The sequence below is a fragment of the Aplidium turbinatum genome, chromosome 3 (assembly GCF_918807975.1).
Source record: "Aplidium turbinatum chromosome 3, kaAplTurb1.1, whole genome shotgun sequence".
Classification (NCBI taxonomy): domain Eukaryota; kingdom Metazoa; phylum Chordata; class Ascidiacea; order Aplousobranchia; family Polyclinidae; genus Aplidium; species Aplidium turbinatum.
The window spans coordinates 2,772,534-2,795,364 of NC_137474.1; the positions used below are offsets into that span (position 1 = coordinate 2,772,534).

The following is a 22,831-nucleotide window of genomic DNA, read 5'->3' on the forward strand; positions in this document are numbered from 1 at the left end:
TGAAAATTGAACTGACAGTGTTGCCAGACGCAAAGCGTTACCCCTCTAATTTTTTCTCTTCACGGCACGATATCCGGCCGTGTTATATCGTAGGCCACGTGCACCCCAAGCCAAAAATACAAAGGGGTTGACAGAAAATTGCAGTTTACAAAGACGAAATTAATAAAAATGTCTTATTAGTCCAAATCTATCCTATGGCTTCACCTTAAACCTATTTTGGTAAACATTCAAAAAGAAAGTGATACTGAAAATATGAACGGAACTACGTTGATGTCTTACTTCCGCTGAAACCGTACTTCATGACTGGCTTAGTGAAACAAAGTAAAACAGAAACTTGGATGTAAATACGCCTCATCAAAGCCGATGACCATTTGTCGTATAAATAAAACCTGATCCTTCTTACCCTGGTGGTGTACATTGCCACTTGATCAGCAGCGACCTCTTCCAGAAAGCGAGACAATCCGAAGTCGGACACTTTGCACTGGTGGCGTGAGTTGACAAGCACATTCCTTGCAGCGAGGTCTCGGTGAACGTATCCCATCCCGGATAGATACCTCATCCCGGACGCAATGTCAAACAGGATCTTGGCAAGTTGTAGTGGCAGCAACTTTCCTTCGTTTTCCTGAGAAATGAGAAATAATTTCAATTGAAGAGCAAAGTAATCTTTCGATGGTAACTTTACAAAATTTCACACTTTACAGTACTCCGACACTTCGAGGATGCAAAAGCCATGGCTAACTTTTAAAAAAATATTCGCTTTAGAGCCTGGGAAGACTCCTACTCTCTGGAAAAAAACGCTCAGAGACTCAAAAGTAAAATATACGTTTAAACGAAACCTAAATCTCACCCGCAGAAATGCGTCCAAAGATCCGTTCTCCATGTACTCGGTGATTATCATGAGAGGACGACTTCTGGTGACAACCCCTTCCAGCCGAATCACGTTCGGATGATCAAACTGACCCATGATGGAGGCTTCGCTCAAGAAGTCTAACTTCTCTTTGTTACTATACCCAATTTTGAGTGTCTTGATGGCAACTACACGGCTGCAAGGTTCAAGTATCCCTTGGCAGACTTCACCAAACTCCCCTGGAAGAAATGTAATTGTGATGTCATTCGACGACGTTTGAAAGGGCGCCGGTTCGACACCGCTCAAGAACATTGGGTTGCGTCTTTGGCAAGACATTAGAGGTATGTCTAAAGGTGGACAAGAAGATTCTTCAAGCACTGGAAATTAGCTTAAATACAACAAAATAATAGACATGAACCGTATTGTAGCAGAGATTGTGGTCGTACAATTCTTCACGTTCAATATTCACCCATCGGGCGTTGCCCGGACATGACTAAGTACAAAAGTCAAACGAGGCATTCCGACAAAATCTCTCCACGTAAAAATAGTGTGCCAGCGGTCAAAAGAGGATTTGAGTTCGCGGGTTATGGTTTATACTTTGCACGTACAACTTTTAATACTTTCTAAAACAGTCGCTCCCAAAAAGGAGGCGCGATGATGAAGTTCTTAGTGCATTTGTAAAACCTACACACTATCAATATGAAGGCTGAAAGTGTTCAAAGTTTGGTAAACATGCTGGTTGTTTTATAATAAAGAAAACACTGAGCATAAGGTTCTGATTGAGAAAATAAAGAAAAAAAAGTCTATGAAATATCAGCAATGTTAGAATAGAGAAACTTTCTGTAATAAATTCAAGCAGGTGACACGCTAAATTGATGTCACGAGAGAAAATCTTGTTGACAAGAAATCACCTCGGCCAATAACTTCCTCAATACGAATCATGTTGTATTCGATCTCTTTAGCGAATTCCTCCACTGCGATATAAGGATCTTCATATGTGCTTGGGTCCACATAAGTCCTGGTGCTGATCAACTCAACTGGAAGAAAGAAATAACAACGGTTGTGGTTTGTTTATTGCCGCTCAATAATTTTTGATTTTTAGCAAATGCACTTTTTTAATTTGTATCAAACTTCTATGTGACTTAATTATTATCCTGACTTGGCGCAACTGCTACAAAAGTTAGAACATAATATAGCATCATAGTTTGATAACTGTCGCTCTGTATTTTATCATTTTTAGCAACTGCACTTCTTTATTTTTACCATACTTTAATGTAATTTGTGTATATTATAGCCATATTATTACCCGGATTGGACGCAAGTGCTCACAATCTTCTTCCACTTAATGTCCAACGCACTTGCATATAAATGTTTATAAGTGAATACAGTTGTGCGCATTGTCGCAGTACTGTTAACCCGACAAGACTGGCCAAAATTAAGCAATTCGCCGTTTTGTGGTCGGTTGAAACACAAACCTGAACTCTGGTTGATGAATCCAGGATACTTCTCAAGATCGACGCTAGATGCCTTGATATACTTCCTTTTCCGCTGGCATAAGATCAATAGGATCCCGATAGTGATTAAGAGGAGGCTGCAAATGACCACAATGACTACAATGAGGGGCTCGTTGTCTTCAGTTGGTCGTGTCGCTGTGGCGTCATCTTGCGGGCTCGCAGTCTTGTCATCTATGCCGCTAGGTAGCTCAATGGAGTCAAATGACATCGGGGCAGAAGAAGCTTTGTCTGGCTTCGTCCGGAAAGCGGTGGGGCGACTAAACAAGCCATAACCCGCGTTGCTTCGGGCTCGAACCTACATTGAAAATCATGGTTGATAACCATCGAGAGGTTTGTTGAACAAAAGAAAAATACTCAAATACTGTATATTTACATAGAAAATCATGGAAGATAAAAAGATTCCAGATTGCCCTGTCTTGCAACATACTCTGTTGCTAATGTTGTAACTATTGCTAATGCCAATGTAATTACTAATTACTCTTTGTAACAGGGAAGCTAAAATGAAGATGATTGAAACGAAAAAGGGAAATAAGATCTACAGCAAGAAAACCATCTAACCGACCACAGAAAATTCATTTAGTTTATGCATTTTTTCTATTAATTTCCAAGATGTTAGATTTCATAGAAAAAAATAGTCTAGTTTAGACCGCATTGCATTAGAGCGACAATGCTCACCTGGACAATGTATGACGTATGAGGTGTGAGACCCGACAGCTTAAAAATAGTTTTTCGAGTTGAATTGTTCCGAACGCCTTTCCCTCCCCCGCTGTACTGGATTTGGTAGGATGTGACGGGACTGCTCGCCCTCTTTGGTTCGTCCCATTGTAGGACCACTTCCCGCGCCTTGGTTGACACCACACGAACAAGAGGAACAACTGAAGGAGCTGGAAAAGGAGAAAAAACTCGTTTGATTAATAGGAGGAACAAATATTAAATGTAAATTGCAACTTGTGTTAAGTTTAAATGCAGTTGATTCTTTCAAAAACTATAACAAGCTTATTTGTAGCTTTCAAAATACAAAGTCTATAAACATCGACCGTGAAAACGAATGCTGCTCTGTTAACTTGAACTAACAACTTTCAACGAGTTGTATTTTGACGGGTATTCAACAATTTCAATCCTTTCCGGAAGCAGGTGGGCCAACTTAAGTCACACGCATACAACGAAGATTTTCCTACTGCACAAGATTCCTGTCCGCCCCCAATCTCTCAAAGGAAGAAAAGTTGCTTCTAATTCGAAGAAAGCCTATAGTTGACTTCCCATGCACTACTGCATCGTTGGCAGTACTGAGTGTGATTTAACGGCGATTCAATCGATCGTTCAGTATCGGAATAGGCTATTATGAAGATAATGACTATGCTGTTATTATGTGGAACTGTGGGGTAGGGCTGATAGAAACTAAAATACGCCGAAGAAATCTTAGCTTTTTTTTATTTGCTTTGACGCAATTTTTTTATTTTGTTTTATTTCGAATGCTTAGCAATTTCGTTTCGTTGTGAATTCGAAACGACAGGTCAGTTATTCAGTCACATGAATGTTAAAAACAAAAGTACTTGTTTCATCACAAAAGTCTTTGTCTTTATTTTATTTCGTGTCGATTTGAATTGAACCTTTAGGGAAAATTTCGTTTCGAACAGCTCTAATGTGGGGTGAAAACAAGTCCACAGACATCATTATGATATCATACAGCCCACTATGCTACAGCGGTGACTATAAAGGCATTGTGATTCCCTTATAATTCCTTTCTACATCAAAAGATGAAAAGGTGTGATTTTAACTGAATGACGCTCTATCGCAAAGCCACGCGCACAAAAAGCGATGTTCGCTGCGGCATTGTTTCCAACAATCCTTCGATTCTCCTGGTTTTGTTGTAAGTCGTTTATAATCTCAAAATACTTAAAAATCCCGATTCTAGACGTTTAATCCACCCGGACTAGACAATAGCGAACAGGGAAAGCGCGTTACGTTAAATAAACGTCAGTTATAGTTGCAATTACGCAATTACAATAGCGTCATCCGTAAAAGGCGATGGATGATCCAAATTTACTAGACGTGACCTCACAATACAATAACACTGACACTCAATGACCAACATAATTACTCCAAATAATAATGCCCTGAACAATTTGGTTAGAATTAAGCACAGTGGAACGTACCTGCTTGGTTGGTCTTCACTCTGACAATCGCGTATTGTGGCCGTGATGAACTGGCACCTGAAACCCCATTGAAGGAACGGATCTATGGAAATGAAAGAGTGGCAATCAGTACTGCGCAGGGGTCAAGCCAAAACCACCTTACTTCGTTTATACACATTTGAAAACACCAAACCCTTCACCTTCAGACTCTGCAACTCCGGCAAAGTCAACCACGGTCTTGTAAAGTGGGACATGTGAGAGGAAGTTGTTTTAAGGAAACAATTGTAAAATACTTCATTTTAAGGATTGCTAACAAGTTGATCGTAATCGAAGACACGTTGACCACACCTGTCATTATTTACCGGCAATTTACCGCTGATCACCCCTGTCATAACTGTTCGATCAGCAATTTCCAGACAATATTACTAAAAAAAAAACAGTTTCGAGGCATTGACATGAAAGACTTAACAACTACGGTATGAGCAATGCCAACATAAGCACAATAACAATATGTGAAAGATGCAATGGCGGATACAAATGATATATCTGGAAGGTAGGAATCCAAGTTATGTATTTTTCTCAGCTCAAGCAAACCTTATGGAAACCTGTGGGAAAAGATTGAGCAATTATTCAACTGCTCCTTTGGTTTACCTTGAACTTGTAACTTGTATGTGGAGAAAGTCTTCTGATGAGGACACGACCGAACGTTAACCGTGATCTTCTAGGGATAAAGTCTATTCCTTCCTCGCAGGGGGAACACGAGGTGTACGAAAAGTCACATCTTTCACAAGTCACACTGAAATAAAAACAATAAAACTTTAGCAATAAGTTTTTGCAAGAAATCGTGGACTTCATTGTGACAACACATTAGATACTTTGTTATCATCGGTTGTTATAATCACGACGGTGGTCTGTAAATGTCATAATTCCTTTAAAAACATATCGGTCCATTTATACAAGTGAATACAACAGACGTCCCAGAAAAATTTGTCTGCAGACCAGAGGTGTACAGGAGCCGGGGTTTGGGAGTATTTAGGAGCCGGGGTCTCGGTTTTCGGCCGGAGTCAGAGTGGAGCCAGAGTCTGAAATTCTTGGCAAAACCAGGAGCCGGGGTCTGATATATGCGCTGCACTTGGCGCAGTTGATATTTTTGTATACTTCTACGGTTTTATGTTCCAACCAATAATTTTTTTGTTTAAAAAAATATCGCTGTTCTTTTCATTGTAGGGGACAGAGGAGGTACAAGTGTCATAGACTACGTAGAATTCTATAAGATTCTGGATCGTCGTTCATATTTGGTTCATATCATATCAAAATATATTGGCTGTTAAAGTCTACTGCAGGACAAGAATGGCAACGAAAAGAAAGTATTACTTTTCAAACAATTATTATGGTACAAAAAAGCTAAAGTTATTTGTAATTTGACGTCGAAACTTGTTTCGTTATATCCATTTTTGCATTTTAGGTCTTTAATAAATTTTTATACCTTTTACGGGGGGGAAGAACAGTCACCTTCACGCGGTCCCCCCTGTAAGTAGCATCATAAAAAATGCGAAACGAAGACTGTCAAAACCGAACCTCGACCCGGAACGTTCAGTACAGGACCCCACGAGAACCGCTCTTTTCAGAGCGCGGCAGTTCTACTGTCGACAAGTACCGTCGTCCCACCATCTTACAACTGAACGCTGAGGGCATCACATCCAGCAAGATTGATGTGATCGAGCAGCTCACTCATAAGGACCGAGCTCTTGTCATACCTTTTACCTCGTGATATATCGATTGTAACATGCGCAGAAGTGAGAGCATTAAATTGTCCTACTAAAAGTATAACCCTGTATCATTCAATCAGTTCATGAGAATCTAATAGCAGCTTGCTAATTAACTCGAATTATCTGTGAATGATGGACATTTCCATTTAAAGTTAAGGCTCAGGGATAGAAAAGGACTTGTATCAGAACGGATCTAGCTGAAAAAATTGGTCATTTTAACATCATTTTAACGCCTTGCGACGTTAAAACGATGTAAAACGGGCAACTTTTGCAAGTTAGAAAAACTGGTCAGAACTTTGAATTGACTTATAAGCAAATTCTTCCATGCAAATAGTGCAAAAGCAACACTCGTCAGAAACAATTAGTTTGCTATTTTATCATGCATTGAGCAATTATGATGCAATATTGCGATTGTGCAAAGCAGCTACGTCATCAACCTGTATGTGATGTCAGCTCTCCCGCCGTTGTCACGTGGTTCAGACCACGTGATTGTGACCAAAGTCTTGTTGACGACAAACTCGACCGATGTTGGTTTGGTCGGTGGCTCTGGAAAAATACAAACAAAATAAATAAGGATTCAGCAATTTCGCCTGGCTTAGTCTCTTGGCGGCCATGCCTAAATAATCCTCTCAACGGCCATGGTCACGGAAACCCTTTCACAAAATCATCAGGCCCACAGACTCCTAAAACTCATAAAAAAGTTACCCTAAGTGAAAAGTTTATAAAAATTACTCATATTTAAAGCACTTAAATTTTAAAGAAAATGAAGGGCTGTACATTTTACTATGCTGAAAAGATCGGAAGATCGAAACTCTGGTCACTAGTCGTAGTTACTTTCAATAATGTCTTTTTAGACATTATTTCTAAAGAAATAAAAAAATGAGTCAAAACTCATGCTGATTTAATTTTGTATGGAGCTACATGTACTTGAGAGGTTATTGTTATTTTTTTTATTCACTTAAATTTTACTGTTTAAAAATTTTACTTTAAAAGTTACGAATAATCGTAATCCATGAAAACACTTTGTACCACGATCTTGAAAATACTGTAGAATGACGCGTAACACACTATTCGTTTGAACAAAAGGATTTTTTACAAACAAAAATAAATTTTCCTACGAATTTTCGCAAATTTTGTTTGTAGCAAAGACTATGGCATGCAAAACTGCCAAACCGGGAATATTTGTGCTCGTTTGAAGAGCACAATATGTGACCCATGAGACTGAATTCAAGTATTTCATTCGTTTGTTTCGCTCACACGAACAGATTTTCTAAACTACTTTTTCGCTGCAATTCTATAGTTTGTTTACAAAACAACACAACAAACTGCAGAGATTTTGAAAAAAGTAATTTCGCTTCAAAACATTTCTGACAATTAATCAAACCAATGTGGCCAGACAGCAAAGTCTGTCATTTTTACATTGATTCAACGTCTGTAGACGTTGAAATTGCTGTCTGGGGAGTTGGTAAATGAAGGATTGATATTCGTACTTCCAGGTGTACAAGGCCAACAGCCTGGGATTAGAAGGTGCTCTTTGCATCTTCAATAAATGCCAATAGGTTGGCAAGTATTGACGAAATTTTTCTCACACCATAAGTGTCACTGGTGACCTTGAGTGACCTTTGAACTGTAGTAACCCGATGAGATCGTAAAAATCAAGGGCTTGGTGTAAACAGCTTAGTAGTTATCTTTGCATTTATATTATATTTTACTTCACAAATTAGTGTATTGCAACAAGTGTTTATTTTATGGGAAATAAACATATCATTAGCGTCCATTGACGTGTTTTTAAAGTATAGAAGACACATAACCTACTTGAGCAGGGCACTTCTGCACGGTCTTCAGCAGCTTTGTAGAACCCTGATGCACATCTGCAAGAGGTTGACCCGAAGCCGATAGAGAAGCTGTTAGGAGGACAACTTCCACAGTTCCAGTTCCCATCGTATGCCTTGTACTTGCCAACTGGGCACTCTACAAAGACTGTGGTGAGAATATATGGCCCAAATGTACAAATCACAAGAAATAACTGAAATAATTTTGCTTGTTGAGAATCTGGTTTTCCTAGAATCTAGGTCTTAGTGGGTAGTGATATCACTAAAACATAACGTTGAAAAGTACAACTTTGGGAACCATTAACATTCGCATTCTTAAAAATTGAATGAGGCTGTTCACTAGGCATTTAGTTAAATAACATGATGTGCGTTCTACTGGTGCAAAATAAGCTGAAATCTTTGGTTTATCAAAAAGAATGCCTAGTTGGTAATGATTCAGAAAAGATTAAAAAGTTAGGAAGGCAAGGAAGCCAATTTTCGTGTCCATCTCAAAGGATATTCTTAACTGCCTTGTCAAGAACACAACCGCTCGTTCTCGTTGGGTTTCGAACCGACGGCCCTGCGATCTTTTGCACGTTTGTTTGTAACAAAAGTTACCAAAACAAAAGTTAACAAAAATGGGAAAACAACTTCCCTCGAGATAATGGGAATCGCCCAGCTAAGCAGCCGTTGTAAGAGTGGCAAATAAGTAAACCAGGCAAAACTAAGAACTTTGCAGTTTTCGCGTAGCAGATGTACCAATGATAGTGCAGTGTGATGGATAAAAACTTGAAAAACATGAATTTCTACTACAAAAGAATACTGCTTTATGGTAATTTCAGATTTTTAAACAATTCAGTATATTCACAGCGATGAAGGCTGTTTTAAAATTCTCACAATAATTTACAACTTTCTTGTAGTTTGCTATAAACAATAATACAATCATTTCTCTTGTTACGTCATCAAGTACAAACGTTTGAGATTGGGTTTCGAAATTGTGCAACATGAAGATAAAAACGTGGTAAAAAACATCGCATCCTTGAAGAGTTTACTAAACAAAACGACCAAACGTTGACCTGACACAACTCTTAAAAAGGGAACTTCATATTTAAAATAAATCATTGCAATGTGCAAGAAAGACCATTTCAATTCACTGACAATGAAAAACACTGATATCAAAATGTGTGTTATATTAAAAATATGGGCACAGCTAATAAGACTTCTTTTTGTCAAGTTGTGTAACAAGATGCTCAACAAGTGGTTATGAAATTTTAAGCACTTGACTAACTTCACAGCTGAGACGTATGTAAAACACCACTTAAGAGCACAGTCACCGTTTTGCCATTGTGACGTCACATTAATACACAGATATGCAAGTCAGGTGGGCAGTTGAAGAGGAATGACGTCGGGTCAAGATTAGGCTGAGCAAATAGAACCGTCCCAAAAAGACGGGAACAGAACGAATTTCAATAAGAAGACAAGAACATTTGATGGATCGGTCTTGAGCAGAAATGATATGACTCAAACAATAAGAATAAAATACTGTATGAGTAAATAGTGTCTTGAAAAAAGCAGCTAAATTCCATAGCTCACTAAATGGGGCAAAAATATTTTTCAATATCTGTCTTGACCCAGACAGCAAATCAATCGTTTTTTACACGTCTACAGACGTTGAATCAATGTAAAAAAGATTGATTTGCTGTCTGGAGAGATTTCAGGTTGTTTTCGGATCAAACAATTCCAACACTTCCCAACTCCAAGAACCAGGTGTACGAAAAGTTTTATAAGAGTTTTGTGATAATGGCAAAGCTAAAAAGAAGAAAACATTTATGAGGTCACAGTGTAGGACACCAATGACAGTAAGGCGCCTTTGTGGCGACGTCTATGGGGTTGAAGGTTAATTGTTTTCAAAAACAAATGAACAACTTGAAGACTACAAGCTGCACTTGAACATAAGCAAAAGTCATTGCTTGGACGCATTACGCTGCTCAGTTCGGCAGAAGAGAACCTCTTCAAAACATGATTAAAAAGCATGAACACGTCAAACTAGCTACCTGGTCAAACTAACAACGCCTTCGTTATTAGGAAAGGTGTATGACTGGGGTAAGAAAGGTCAAATCTTTATGACAGCTTATTTCTATGAAGTGCTCCTTTGTTACGGTTACAATACGTAGTTCCTTGGCATTCTGTCTTACCATTGTTGGTTTACTGGAGCATTATTCGAACATCATATCAATGCAAAATGAGTGAGTTAGATACCGGGGAAAGATTGTACATTTACTACTAAGTAACCTGGAAACAACATCGGGACCCATGGGCTCAGGGATTCCCATGTTAGGGGTTTTCTTATTACGTTTATTACGTTGTATTACGTTGTGAGGCAGCAAGTTAGGTGAGGCCTTTCGATTGGTTGTGCCGGTGCGTTGTCTCAGCATTTTTATATTGTAAGTAGGGCAAGGTGTTTTTGCGACAACTACCACTTATAGTAGAGAAGCTAAAGCGTTGCTTCAGTGTTACGACAGCGTTGGATGCGACAAGGCGTTTGTCGATGGTTTTGTCTCCGTGTAAGGTGCAGGAAAACATCTGTAATAGAAAGCCGATTTCATTGTCTCAGATACCAACCGCTCCAGCTACATTTGTACAAACACAGCCACACGTGCAGTGCAATCAATCATGAATAACACGGTGGTCGCCATTGCGCTGAATAGCAAGCGATGGCGCGACTGCATTGTCAGTCTGACAATGATCACAAATCTCCTTTGTTTGCTTCGGTAAATTGGTCAATTGGACATCAGTCCGCAACCTGCTTACGTACACAGGGGGGTAACCAACCGAATGTTCAGAGAGGGTCAATCGTAAACTATCCCCCTAGCAAGATTTCTTCTCATTTGCCCCTTGCCGAAAAATCTAAGACTACAGTAACTAATCCTTGCCCACTATTTTCGGTTCAGACGTAATTTTAAGCAGTTCTATCCGAAAAACAATTCTGTATGCCTTCCCTTTGACAGAGGAAACTTACACCAGCGAGTAAATTCATTCCCCAGCAAAGAATGAATGTGGCCAGACAGCCTCATCCAATCACATTGCCTTCTGCCATTGCTCCTTTTTAGATAGGTCACTCTGATCTTAAGGTCGATGTCCAGCTCATCATCATCATCATCATGTAACCTTTAATCTTAGTGCTGATCTAACAATTCTGCTACGTTCACTTTGCAAGAAAGAAAAAATAAAAACCATATCCTTTACTCAGCCATTCAGAGGGAAAAAACAATACATGTGCGAGCACAACAAGTTTTCCGAGTGTCGAACCATGGCCCTGCCACACATAAATTTTATGCTAAACAGACTTGATGAATGATGACGCAGTTATTAATCATGTTGTTGCTGGTAAAAAAGTGTATTGAAAAACAACTGTAAAACACCAATAGCTCCCGTACCAGTGACATGGCTAGAAAGGAAATTTAAAGAGGCACAAGCAACTGTTGTGGGGCAAATATTTGCAGTTGTTAAAACGTTGTAATAATGTGGTATTAGAAAAACAAGATGAAATTTTGAGGGTGTGATTGTTCCCCAAAGCCTCTCCCCCCCATGGCTACGTCTCTGATTTGTACAACTTACTGGTGAAAGCAAAAAAATGAATTTCTTAAATTAGGCTATTCAGTAATCAATGAAAAGTGAGATCGATTTTGATGATGATGATGGTAATGTGAAACGGGTTCGCATTACAAGCCTAGCCCAGGTTACCGAGGTAAGACAAAGGCTACAAAGGTCAGATTTAATCGCTTATTCAATTTTCATTTGCCATCAATTTTTCAGCCACTACCTAGTGGTCGAAACTCTACTAAAGTCTGCTCCCGTCCAAGAAAATATTAAAGATTTAAAAAATTGTTTTTGTCCAAAGGGCGCTGGGATTTGGAAAGTAAACAAGAATTAGAATGAATTGGCAACTTAATTGGAACAACTATGGTTAATGCTCAAGTCATCTCATAACATGCTCCACTTACAAAAAGAGCAATCAATAATAGACAGAACTAAGTCCGCAGTTAGATATCCACAACGTCTGCAGAAGTAGAATTAATGCAAAATAATAGATTTTGCATGCCAAGATAGACACTAATACTGACAAATAACCTTGTCTACAGCGGAGACAATGTTAAACCAACAAAACTAAACAAAGCATTTTGTACATTAAGATTACATTGATTGATACATTATTTACATAAAATTTCATTTTGTCTACAGTCTATAAACCTTCAAGAAGCCCCTTTTCAGACAGCAAAATCAATCAGTTTTACATTGATTCAACGTCTGCAGTCGAGAAAACTGACGGATTTAGCTGTCTGGGTTTCGCCTATACTGCCAATTAACAGCAGATCTACGTAATTTTAAGCAAAGCACTATATTTTAAATCGACTAAGTTCATAAATCTTCATTTTCTGAGATGACTCAATCTAATGAAGGTTATAAATTTTCTTAACCTTCAAAGTAGCAATGAGCGATATGTCTTCATTGTGAGAACCAAAACGTTACAAGGTTACAGAGTCCAAGTAAATAAATTCAGCCTCTTACAAGTTCCACAAAGTTGTCTTTGTACTTCCCTGGAATTGTATCTACCTAACACACATGAGATATGCATAATTTGATTTAGTATCTCAGTGCATACTAACTTCAAGATGAAAACTTGCACCTAATTACAATATCCCGAAAAATGTATTGTATAATATCATACTATGTATCATACGCAATGGTTGTTAGTACAAAACTAAATTTGAGCTGTTGTAACGGGAAAACTTTGAAATATCACACGTTGACAAGTTCTTGGTTTGAGTGTTACGCCAGAGTACACTGAAAGAAAGCAAAATGACTAGGCCACTCTGTGGGCGTTCAAAAAACGTAAAAAATGGCCGACTTGCTTGCTGGGGGTATGATTCCAAAAATTTGAAAGAAAATAAGTTTTATCCGTTGTTCCCAAACAAAAAATCCGTTATTTGTACATTAATTCAACGTCTGCAAACGTTGAACTAATGTACAAATAAGTAAATGACGGATTTTTCTGTCTGGGTTAACAACCGTCGTAAGCTTCTCAACGTTATGTTTTCAATGCATGTTACATTGCTTGTGAACTCTACTGTGCTTTCTTAACAGTTAGAGGCTAGAACATAAAAAACATTAGACTTCTAAAAACCAGTGATGTCACAGTCTCACGAACACTCATGGATGTGTCTCGTACATTTCAGATACGTCTGATACAATAGCGAAAGCTAAATATGCACTAACAGACCATTTTGTAGAGTGAGTTGAAACACAAAGTGATAAAACCATGAAAACATTGTACATTTTACCACAAACATATAAAACTAACACAGCATGATATTCAATATTAGGACACACAAAAAGGTGCACGTTAAGATTACGTTTGCGCTAGGTCTTGAGCTATTTTGATCTGATAAACAAATCTGAGGCACGCACCTCTGAAATCTATGGACCATTGTCACAATAAAAGATATGGATAATTATGAAAACACCACTTGTAACATTAAAAAACTAGCACCCCCTAATTGGAAGATAATTGGTGATTTACAAGTAAAGAAAACGTTAATTAAATTTGTGGCGGTATGAACGTTTAAAAGTTATTCATCGTTGTCAATACACAAGTCCAATTAGCGACGATAGAATTACAAAATGTGTTGTGTCGTGCTGTAAACGACAAAAGCATAAGATTTGCCAACAATGTGAAAGTTTGGAGACAGATCTTTCATGCCGATCAGGTTTCTGTATAGAAAGGCTGAGCAGAGACCCACCTACAGTTGGCCCTTTGTAAACATATCGCTTGACGCGGAGGGATTTGACGGTACACAGGCAATGTTTTGTGTGAGGCCAAAGCCTTTGCAAACAAAACACTTGTCCAAAAACAGCCAGGAAGAGAAACAAAGATGCATTCCTAACTCTTTTCCTCCCAATAGACGCATGCCAAGATAGGATGTACCATCTTACTCAACCAACGAAACACGTTTAGTGATTTAGCGGTCACATTACCAACTATTGTGCTGGATAGCAGTTAGTAAAATGAGACGACTTTCAACAAAGAAAACTTTCTCAGACTTTCACATAAACAGAGGCCACAAGACCGAGCTTCTCTTTTGGTGAAACCCGTTCGATTGTTCGTTGAAGTTGTACCAGCCGAAATACATGGGAGTTGCTAGCAAGACAATAGGTTAAGAAAAGTTCATCTATGGGGGTTTTGCAACGTTTTCGTTGGGTTTTATGGCAACACGTTTCTACCCAACAACGCTTTGTGATAACTGGAATAAAATGAATTCTAATCGCTGAGCATCTACCCAGACAAACATAATTAATTTCATCATTATACAAATTTCCCAGACAGAAAAATCTGTCATTTTTACATTGATTTAACGTCTGCAGACGTTCAAATGTTCAAATGACGGATTTTGTTGCCTGGGTTCAATTCAGCCACAATTTTAAGCTTCGAAGTTTTATCCCTGACAACGAATTTTGAAATGCTAAGCGCAATCGAAGAACAAAAAAATCAATTAGGTAACGAAGAGCTGACTTTCCATGCAAGCCACAATGATATCGTACCCAAAAGATCACACCAATGACCGCCAGTCAACATTCTTTCTACAGCTGGCTGCCTGTATGCAACATGTTGAACGTAATTCAAACAAAAAGCTTACTTGGGCATTGACGATGGATCTGGGACGTAGGCCTACTTCAGAAGACAATTTTGGTTTGAAGACAATTCGGGTCAAAATTTCTTAGATTATGTATTTTCAAACTTGTCAGATTACAATGGTAAGAAAAAGAAAGTGTGTACCTGTAAACATCTGTCGGATTGGCCGATGATGCAAAAGCTCGTAAGTTCGGAATATTAATACCTTTATATAAATGCTTTTTAGGGTATTTTCTTTTCTTAAATAAAAAGGTGTTGTGTAATGTCATTTTACTGTGTGTGGAGCTACATGTGTTGGAGAGGTGGCTGTTTTTTTTATTTTTACTTATAATCAGCACTACGTAGCAATTCAATTTTAAACAGAAGAATATGAAGAAAAACTGAGCTTAGTTAAAAGTCGATCAACTTTGCTCTAAGCTGCAAGAAAACAAAGGTTCTGCTAAAATTAAATCGTTATTAGTTATGAGATACTTTGCACTTCATAGCAAATTGAAATATTTCGACAAAGCCGGCACTTCATAAAGTAAGACTTAAATCTCTTCTTAAACAAATTCAGATTCAAATGTTGTTTCAAGTCAAGGCTTGACTAACGATGAAAGCTTAAATACAATTTCGAGAGCTTCCATGTTGGGATATCAAAGTACAGACGAAAAAGAAAATATTAAGATTACATTCGACTTCCACAAATCTTTGAGAATATTGATCTCAAATGCCTTAGTTTTGACAAAAATTTGTCGTTGGTTCAACGTCAATAGATGTTCCTTTATCATAAGCAACATAAATCAACCATTTTTATTTTTATTCAACGTATGTAAACGTTGAATCAATGTAAAAATGGTTTATTTGCTGCCTGGGTTATAGCTTGGTGGCAAGTGCTTTGATTCAACCGACTAGACCACAACGTTGATGGTGAAAGGTCCCGAGTTCGAGATCACCCACGAGCGAACGTGACTTCACAGGCTCTGGAGGTCGTTTACGTAAGTCCATCCTATAATTGGTGAATTATATGTGCATTGTGCAATAGGTCTGTGTAAGTAAAACATCCATTCTTCGAGTAAAATTTCGTCACCAACTCTCTCATAATATCCAAACAGGCCATTATGAGCTTTCGCGTAGCTAGTGAGAAAAAAGACTTCAAAATGGGCGAGAAATTGCCTGTAATGGTTCAGTTTTACGGCTGATGATAGTTTCATGGGCCCTAGTTTTAAAACATAACACTGAAGGTGATGACGTAAGAGATGGCGTCATCTTTGCAACACGTCACATGTTCGTTTCTTTTCTGCGATGTAGAGACTGATCTATCTCTGGCAGTGTTCCTAAGGGGTTCGTGAGAAGAATGCGTTGGTTTCAAGAAGAGTATTAGAAGTCATTTTACGACAAATTTTGTAAAACTTTGACCCAGAATCACTCAAACACTCAAAGGTTTGCAGGATTGATATTTTTTTTAAAAGGGCTTGTAATTTGAAAAAGGAAGAGAACTACTGACTTACGGTTGTTGTAATGCTGTGTTGTAGTCTCCGAGTTATAGGTTAATTGCTTTTGTCAAACAAATCGAACCGAAAATCACCTCCTAAACAGGACTAGGGTTCGAAACCTGTCTGGTTTACGATTCAACAACAAGTGCTTTGTTCAACTGGTCCCGCGACGAGCGCTGTGGTGTTATGAAATGAACTACAAACAATTCAATGGATTATTGTGTTTTATTCGATGGCGAATCAACGGTGTTTACAGAAAGTCCAAGAGAGAAATGGAAACTTCTGCTGCCGCTGTGAGACCTCAACCCCACGCGAATTGTCGCTCATTACAGAAATGATGACATGAATGATTTATAGCTTTCTGGCGATAACGATGCTTTAGTGTCCAACTATCAAAGATTATGTTGAAAGCTGAGATTAGCTTTCTGTTCAACGGAGCGAACAGATGCAATAGTGAGTAGCAAAAACCGCTTCACATACTCAGAAAAGGTTTTCACAAAAGCTGAAAATAAAAAAACAAGGAAGCTGTATCTGCTACGTCACTGTGACGTCAAAATTCACGACAATGGTATTTTTCAAGGGAACCATTTGTTACGGTGTTAATCAGCATGTAATAAACCTGACTAGTCAATAACATTAGTAGTCTGTGTTTGTCAGTGTTGCCAAGTTATTTTGTAAAAATAAGTAGTAAATCTGAAAAAAGCCCAAAATACTCAATTCAACAGAAAATGGTGGTTTTCTGCTTAGTTACAGTTGCCACCACTCGCCAACGTGATTTTTACGTTTATTGTTGTAATCCACATAAAAGAACTGCAAGTCCTTGCCATCACTCAGAGTAGGTTTTTCTATACGTCCTACCTTGTCATTATAGTTTTTCGTTTCCAAAGAGTTGCAAAAAACAAGCTCAAAAACAAGTAACCCGCAAATGTAATAAAATATGCAAACTCAAAAAATACAAGCCCAAACTAGTGGGAAAACTGTAAGGTTGGCAACACTGAATGTCTGTCTGGCTGCACCCACGTGGAAACTATCAGAAAAGACCAATTGCTTTCTGTCATTAACCCCCATCACACACAATTTCTGCATCAAACCAACGTTAAAACACGTTAAACCAATCTATTTCACATGTTTTTGGTGCTTTTCAAATCATTTCCGAAACAGGAATACCTAATTTCCTTCTTCCATTGTGATTTTACTTCATTTTCGTGCATAAATATATTTTGTGCCATTTTAACGTTCGCAAACAACATAACTATGTAACATGATACTTGTTGGGTCACTGGGAACAGATAGATGCTGCCATTTTTGAAGCAAATTATTTATTTCAATAGTCATACACTTCAATTGCATTGTGAAAACTCTGCTTGAAAACTCCATTGATTTAATGCAATTCAATATTAAATTAGCTGGTTGTCCTTATCCTCTCGCCGCTGAAACAAACCAGTCTTGCGTTCAAAGTACGAAGTTTAACCAAAACAATTGTTCGATCAAAATACATAAAATTTGCCTTCAACAGTATTGCAATGAAACTAACTGCTGTTTCTAATGCAGACATTTTGCAAAAATCCTACAATAATGAAACTAAAACTATTAGTGGCATGTCTAAAGTGCACTCACACATTGCATATTTATCATACCAGGCAACAAATCAGTCGTTTGTTGCATTGATTCAACATCTGCAGACCACGAACAGTTGTGACAAAGACCATTGCTAGCCTGGATATTCTACTCACCATTGCATTCAGTCAATCGGTCGTTTGGTTGATATCCTGGTTTGCAATGACAGCTTCCTGAAGGCACTAGCCACTGTCCTCCACCGTTGCAGTGCAGACTTGGTGCTAAACAACATAATTTGCATTTCAAAAGATCACGCTTTGTATCGCTATATCAGCTCACTTGTATACTTTGATAGCCTATTTTGAGTTGGCGTATGTACGAAAAGTTTATATCTTACAGGCTACAGCACATCGAATATTTAAGCACAGTGTAGGCTACGTATTAGCATGATTTGTCATTGGAACAGCAACAAATTTGGAATGGCAATGGACGGGACATGTAGCAAGAATGACAGACAGTAAATGGGCCAAAATAACCACAGAATGGACACCGAAATATGCAAAAAGAACTAGAGGGAGACCGAAAAGAAGATGACGGGATGACATTGAAGAAAAGATTGGCATCACCTGGATGAGAACAGCGAAAGACAGAATGGTGTGGAAACATATGTGGAGGCCATCTGCCAGCAGGGGCATGATTGGTTGATGATGATGATGCCCACAATAAAATAATATGGAATAGCCTACATTTAAAATTGGAAATTTAACATTAAAAAAAATTTCAAAGAAAAAAGAGGAATGGGAAGAGGAAACGGGAACGGTTCAAAAAGAACATGGAAGAAACAGGTGAGGAATGAGGCAGACACAGTCGGACAAAAGGAAGACGATGTAGAGAACGAGATGGAGAACAGGAGTGAAGGCAATCACTGCAACGAAAGAATCGGTCACCCCCACTAATGGGGACAAAACCGAATATGGATTATAACGGTGATGAAATTGAAAAAAAAACTTCTGCAAAGAAATGGCCTTTTCAAACAATCTATTTGTATTTATCTCTTTTGTTTTAACTACTAGAACTTGCTATGTCCAGACAAACCACGTCAAGCAACACTGGACCACAGTTCTATTCCCTGAGGTGGTGGACACAAGAAACAAATTCGATTTAAATCGTTATTGATCACTCCGATTTGAAAATAATTATCTTGAAATTCCCAAATGCTTCTAAGCCTCGTTGCTTTTTTGTTTTAAAAAGACAATCACTAGGCCACCAAAATCAACAATATTACATTGATTCTACGTTGAAGATACTAATTTCAGTGCAAAATCACAAGAACAAAGTCCTTGCTATTTCACATGGGATTGCGTTCTACTGTTAAACAGTTGCACAAACAATTGAAAGCTAATAGATTAGCAATGTAGCAGCAACAAGACAGATAGATTACACCACAAGTCAGAACCAAGACTGCGAAATCCGTCATTTATACACTGGTTCAACGACTGCAGACGTTGAATCAATGTAAAAATAACGGATTTCGCAGCCTGGAAAGCTGACATGGCTAAAACTAACGCATTCAGACAAAGAGGATGAGAGCATACTGTAATCAGAGGCTGGAATATTTGACCAATATGCCGTTTCATCATATAGCAGATGATTCATAATGCAGTGTTTGTGACAAATAAGTGGATGAATTCCTGAAGGAAATGTGTCTTTATTAGCAATGGATGAAACGGCTAGTTGCTACATGTCCATTTGTTTAAGCATCAAAACGAGCTTTTCTGCACTTATTCATCGTCGGTAGTCGTTTAATCAACATAAAAAACAATCTTGTCTGTTGTTTTGCATTCACTAAATTTATAAAGCCCGATACGTTAATCAGCAGAACAACAGGTTGTTCTGTTCAGAGTTCTTGCTTCTCAATTCGATTCGAAACAAAAACGAAACGAGAAATCGCGCATCGACACAAAAACGAAATTGTGATTTGCAGTATCACTGAGAACCATGACGTCAAACCAACCTGGACCAAGCTCTGTTTCGACAGAGTTTTCTACGCACGTCCCAACCACCTCGACCAGTGACGTCATTTCCGGTCCAGTGATGGTTGTGGGAAACCAGGCGAGCCCGCGAAGAGTCTCGTCGCAGGTTTTGTAGTACACCCTCACGTACATGATCGTCATACAAGCGCCAGTGTCCTAGAATAATAACACTGAAACTTTAGCCGACCTGAGAAGGGGTAGGAGCGGGTTGGGTTGGCAACTGAAAGGCCGTGGGTTCTATTCCCGACTGGATCATGTAAACATATCACTCCGTATTTACAGCAGGTGTACAGGAAAAAAAGGTAAAGACTAAACAGCAGGAGAAAAGCTCTAGAAACTATGCAACAAAGCGATGTAATGCGAAGAATAGTAATTTATTTTACGGCTAACCAGTGGGGAATTTCTTCGTCACTTACGGATAGTATAGAGCCAAAAAATTACAGAAGGAACACCTAGACAAAATATTACCCTATAATTTATACCTACCTGAAAAACTAAACAATAAATACTATTAATACTACAAAAAGTGCTCAATGCCAAGCAAAAAGCCAAGCAGAGCAAATTAAATCAAATATAGTTATAGAGTAATAATTATACCTGAAAAGCTATGTACAAGCCCTTAGTTTTCAAGGGTGAAATAATCCTTGTTTCTGTGTTAGAGATAATTGTATCGGGCTTAAACCGCTCGTCAGCAGCAATAGTATCCACCTGAAACGGTTGAAACAAAAATTGTTCAGATATAAATTTTAAATATTTCTTTTATTTATTACACCACTGTTATGGCATCGGCAGCCATTGCAATCCGCAGCTTATTGAAGCAACTGTACTTAAATATTACGACATCATTATTTTGTGTGTTATAATTTCAATACATAGCAAATCCCGTTAATTCTATCCTATCCATATAATAATGTTCACATGGCGAGTTGAAATGCGTTGAAAAAAATATTTATTGAACTTTCTATAGAATTGTTTTAGATAGCTGTGATTTCCAATTTTCAAAATTCCAATAGATGATACCTGTCAGCGATTGTAACATTTCACCAGACAGGTTCCGTTAACCTGACAGACGGACCATCAGTGGTGGGGTAGTGTCCTGAAGAGATGAGTTCAATTCCTAACAGTCGCTTCTATCATACGTGGCTAGCTATACGTTAAGTGGAGAATGTCCAAAAACAACAAATCGTATGTGATGTAACAAATTCTCTTTTTTGCAAATGTTTTTACAAAATTTCGGCAAGTTCAACAAAAAGCATAATATGTTGGTAAAGAGGGTATTGTTGTGCTCTTGTAAAAAACAATACCTTGGTGTACGTCATAATGTTCGTATGCGCTGCTCTAGCGTCATCTTTGACGTCAGACGCCAGGTAATAAAGATTGAAAGTTTCTTTACAAGAAACAATTCCAGTAATCCCTTCACAAGACCTGAAAATAATACAAGAGTCTAGTCACATTATATGTTCGCCAATCAATATACTTCTTCCACAATTTAAGAAGTAAAATCCTCAAACCGACTGGTATGGTGAAAGAAGCTGACAACAAATGCCATAAATAAACCGTATGAATTGGAATGCGAATACAAACAGCAATGTCTTCATAAAAACTTAATAAAGTTGGTGAAATACTTTGAGTTTACAAACATGGTTGTTGAATTAGGAAATTTAAAAGTAAAGTAAGTTATTTTTCAAAGCACTGCTCAGAAATCAAATTTATAATCTAAAAAGTTGTAAAAGTATCCTAGATAACTCAAAGAAACTGGATTTAAATTTCCTTATTTCCTTGGCGCATGCTAACTTCCAATCCTACCAGATGACGTCACAAGTTAGTGCAAACATGTTTGATTTTGCATATTAAGCAACAGTGTAACTTAGCCTGGAGTGAAACCACTGTCCGCCTCGACAGCTCAATTGGTCAGCGCGTGACTTCGTAAACGAACAAGCTTCAAGATAAAGCTGCGCTGGTTCGACTCTCGTGGTGTGCGCTTAGGCAACGCATTCTAAGACTACTCCCCATTCAGCGGCACCTAATGAATGGAATAATTAAACGGAAACGAGACTTCAACAGTAGGAAACTTCACTCTGCCAATCTCGGTAACCGGTCCTGCGTCAAAAACCTCTACAAGTATGCGAAACTACCAGGAATAACCAATCAAGGCTTTGTCAGTCCGAGGATAAAGACTCAAAACCAAACCAATCCTACCGAACTTACAGCTACGATCTTCTGGTTAACTGTAAACACAAACTAAACATAACCGCTTTTTCAGATGAATCCATTCATGCTTTTACTTACCTTATTGTGAAACGGATTTCGACAAAAATTCTTTCCGCATTCCCAACTTCAAGAAACGGGGTCCTTATCCAGTTGTCTTGGTTGGATTGTTTGATCCTGCAAACTTGGAACGTCCGCAAGTCCGCTTCCGTCTCGTCTGTGTTCGTGACCTCCGTCCACTAAAATATAAAGTCATTCGGCTTTCAATTAAGATTTCGACTAAGCTAAAAAAACAGACAACCATAAATTAAAAAAAAAAAAAAAAACAGCATTTGCTTTCAGCAGTATAAATTCTGTTGTTTTGCAGCAGTTGTAGCTTTTTAACAGCAACAAAATAGTATTTGCAACTTTTTTAACTTCTCTAAACTAAATTATGACTCAAGCTTTTACGTGAGTCAGTTTGCTTTCGCATAATGCGGATAGATTGAGATAATTAAATTCAACTTGAGGCAGATGAAAACAAATTCCATGAGAATCAAAAGATTTTAATTTTCCCAAAACTTTAAAATAGGTTAAATACAGCGTGAGCGTACAAATCTATTTAAGACGCAGGCAAGTGTGTCTATCTGCAGAGCTTCGAAACTTGCCAAATATCTAAAGATGAAAATGCGTTGCCAAACAGAACGGTACCGTTCTACCTTACAAGAAAAAAGTTTTGAATTTGAATTTTTTCTCGTAAAATATGAAGACTTAAATCTACAACAGAGTCTATCGCTGTTAATTTTTGCCAC

The 22,831-nt window shown here is 38.2% G+C and overlaps 1 protein-coding gene across 1 annotated transcript in view; it reads right to left on the reverse strand.

Moving 5' to 3' along the window:
- The window catches only part of LOC145767502 (ephrin type-A receptor 4-A-like), a 30,798-nt gene that overhangs the window by 5,662 nt on the left and 2,305 nt on the right, over nucleotides 1–22,831 (reverse strand). The window contains exons 3-16 of the mRNA XM_082579334.1: nucleotides 22,122–22,279; nucleotides 21,137–21,257; nucleotides 20,430–20,540; nucleotides 19,814–19,988; nucleotides 17,976–18,080; nucleotides 8,081–8,236; nucleotides 6,703–6,811; nucleotides 5,148–5,292; nucleotides 4,518–4,599; nucleotides 3,037–3,245; nucleotides 2,323–2,656; nucleotides 1,759–1,884; nucleotides 848–1,086; nucleotides 404–622 (exon numbers count right to left, since the gene is read on the reverse strand). Of these exons, the coding sequence (XP_082435460.1) occupies nucleotides 404–622; nucleotides 848–1,086; nucleotides 1,759–1,884; nucleotides 2,323–2,656; nucleotides 3,037–3,245; nucleotides 4,518–4,599; nucleotides 5,148–5,292; nucleotides 6,703–6,811; nucleotides 8,081–8,236; nucleotides 17,976–18,080; nucleotides 19,814–19,988; nucleotides 20,430–20,540; nucleotides 21,137–21,257; nucleotides 22,122–22,279 (2,289 nt within the window). The remainder of the gene's footprint in view (nucleotides 1–403; nucleotides 623–847; nucleotides 1,087–1,758; nucleotides 1,885–2,322; nucleotides 2,657–3,036; nucleotides 3,246–4,517; nucleotides 4,600–5,147; nucleotides 5,293–6,702; nucleotides 6,812–8,080; nucleotides 8,237–17,975; nucleotides 18,081–19,813; nucleotides 19,989–20,429; nucleotides 20,541–21,136; nucleotides 21,258–22,121; nucleotides 22,280–22,831) is intronic.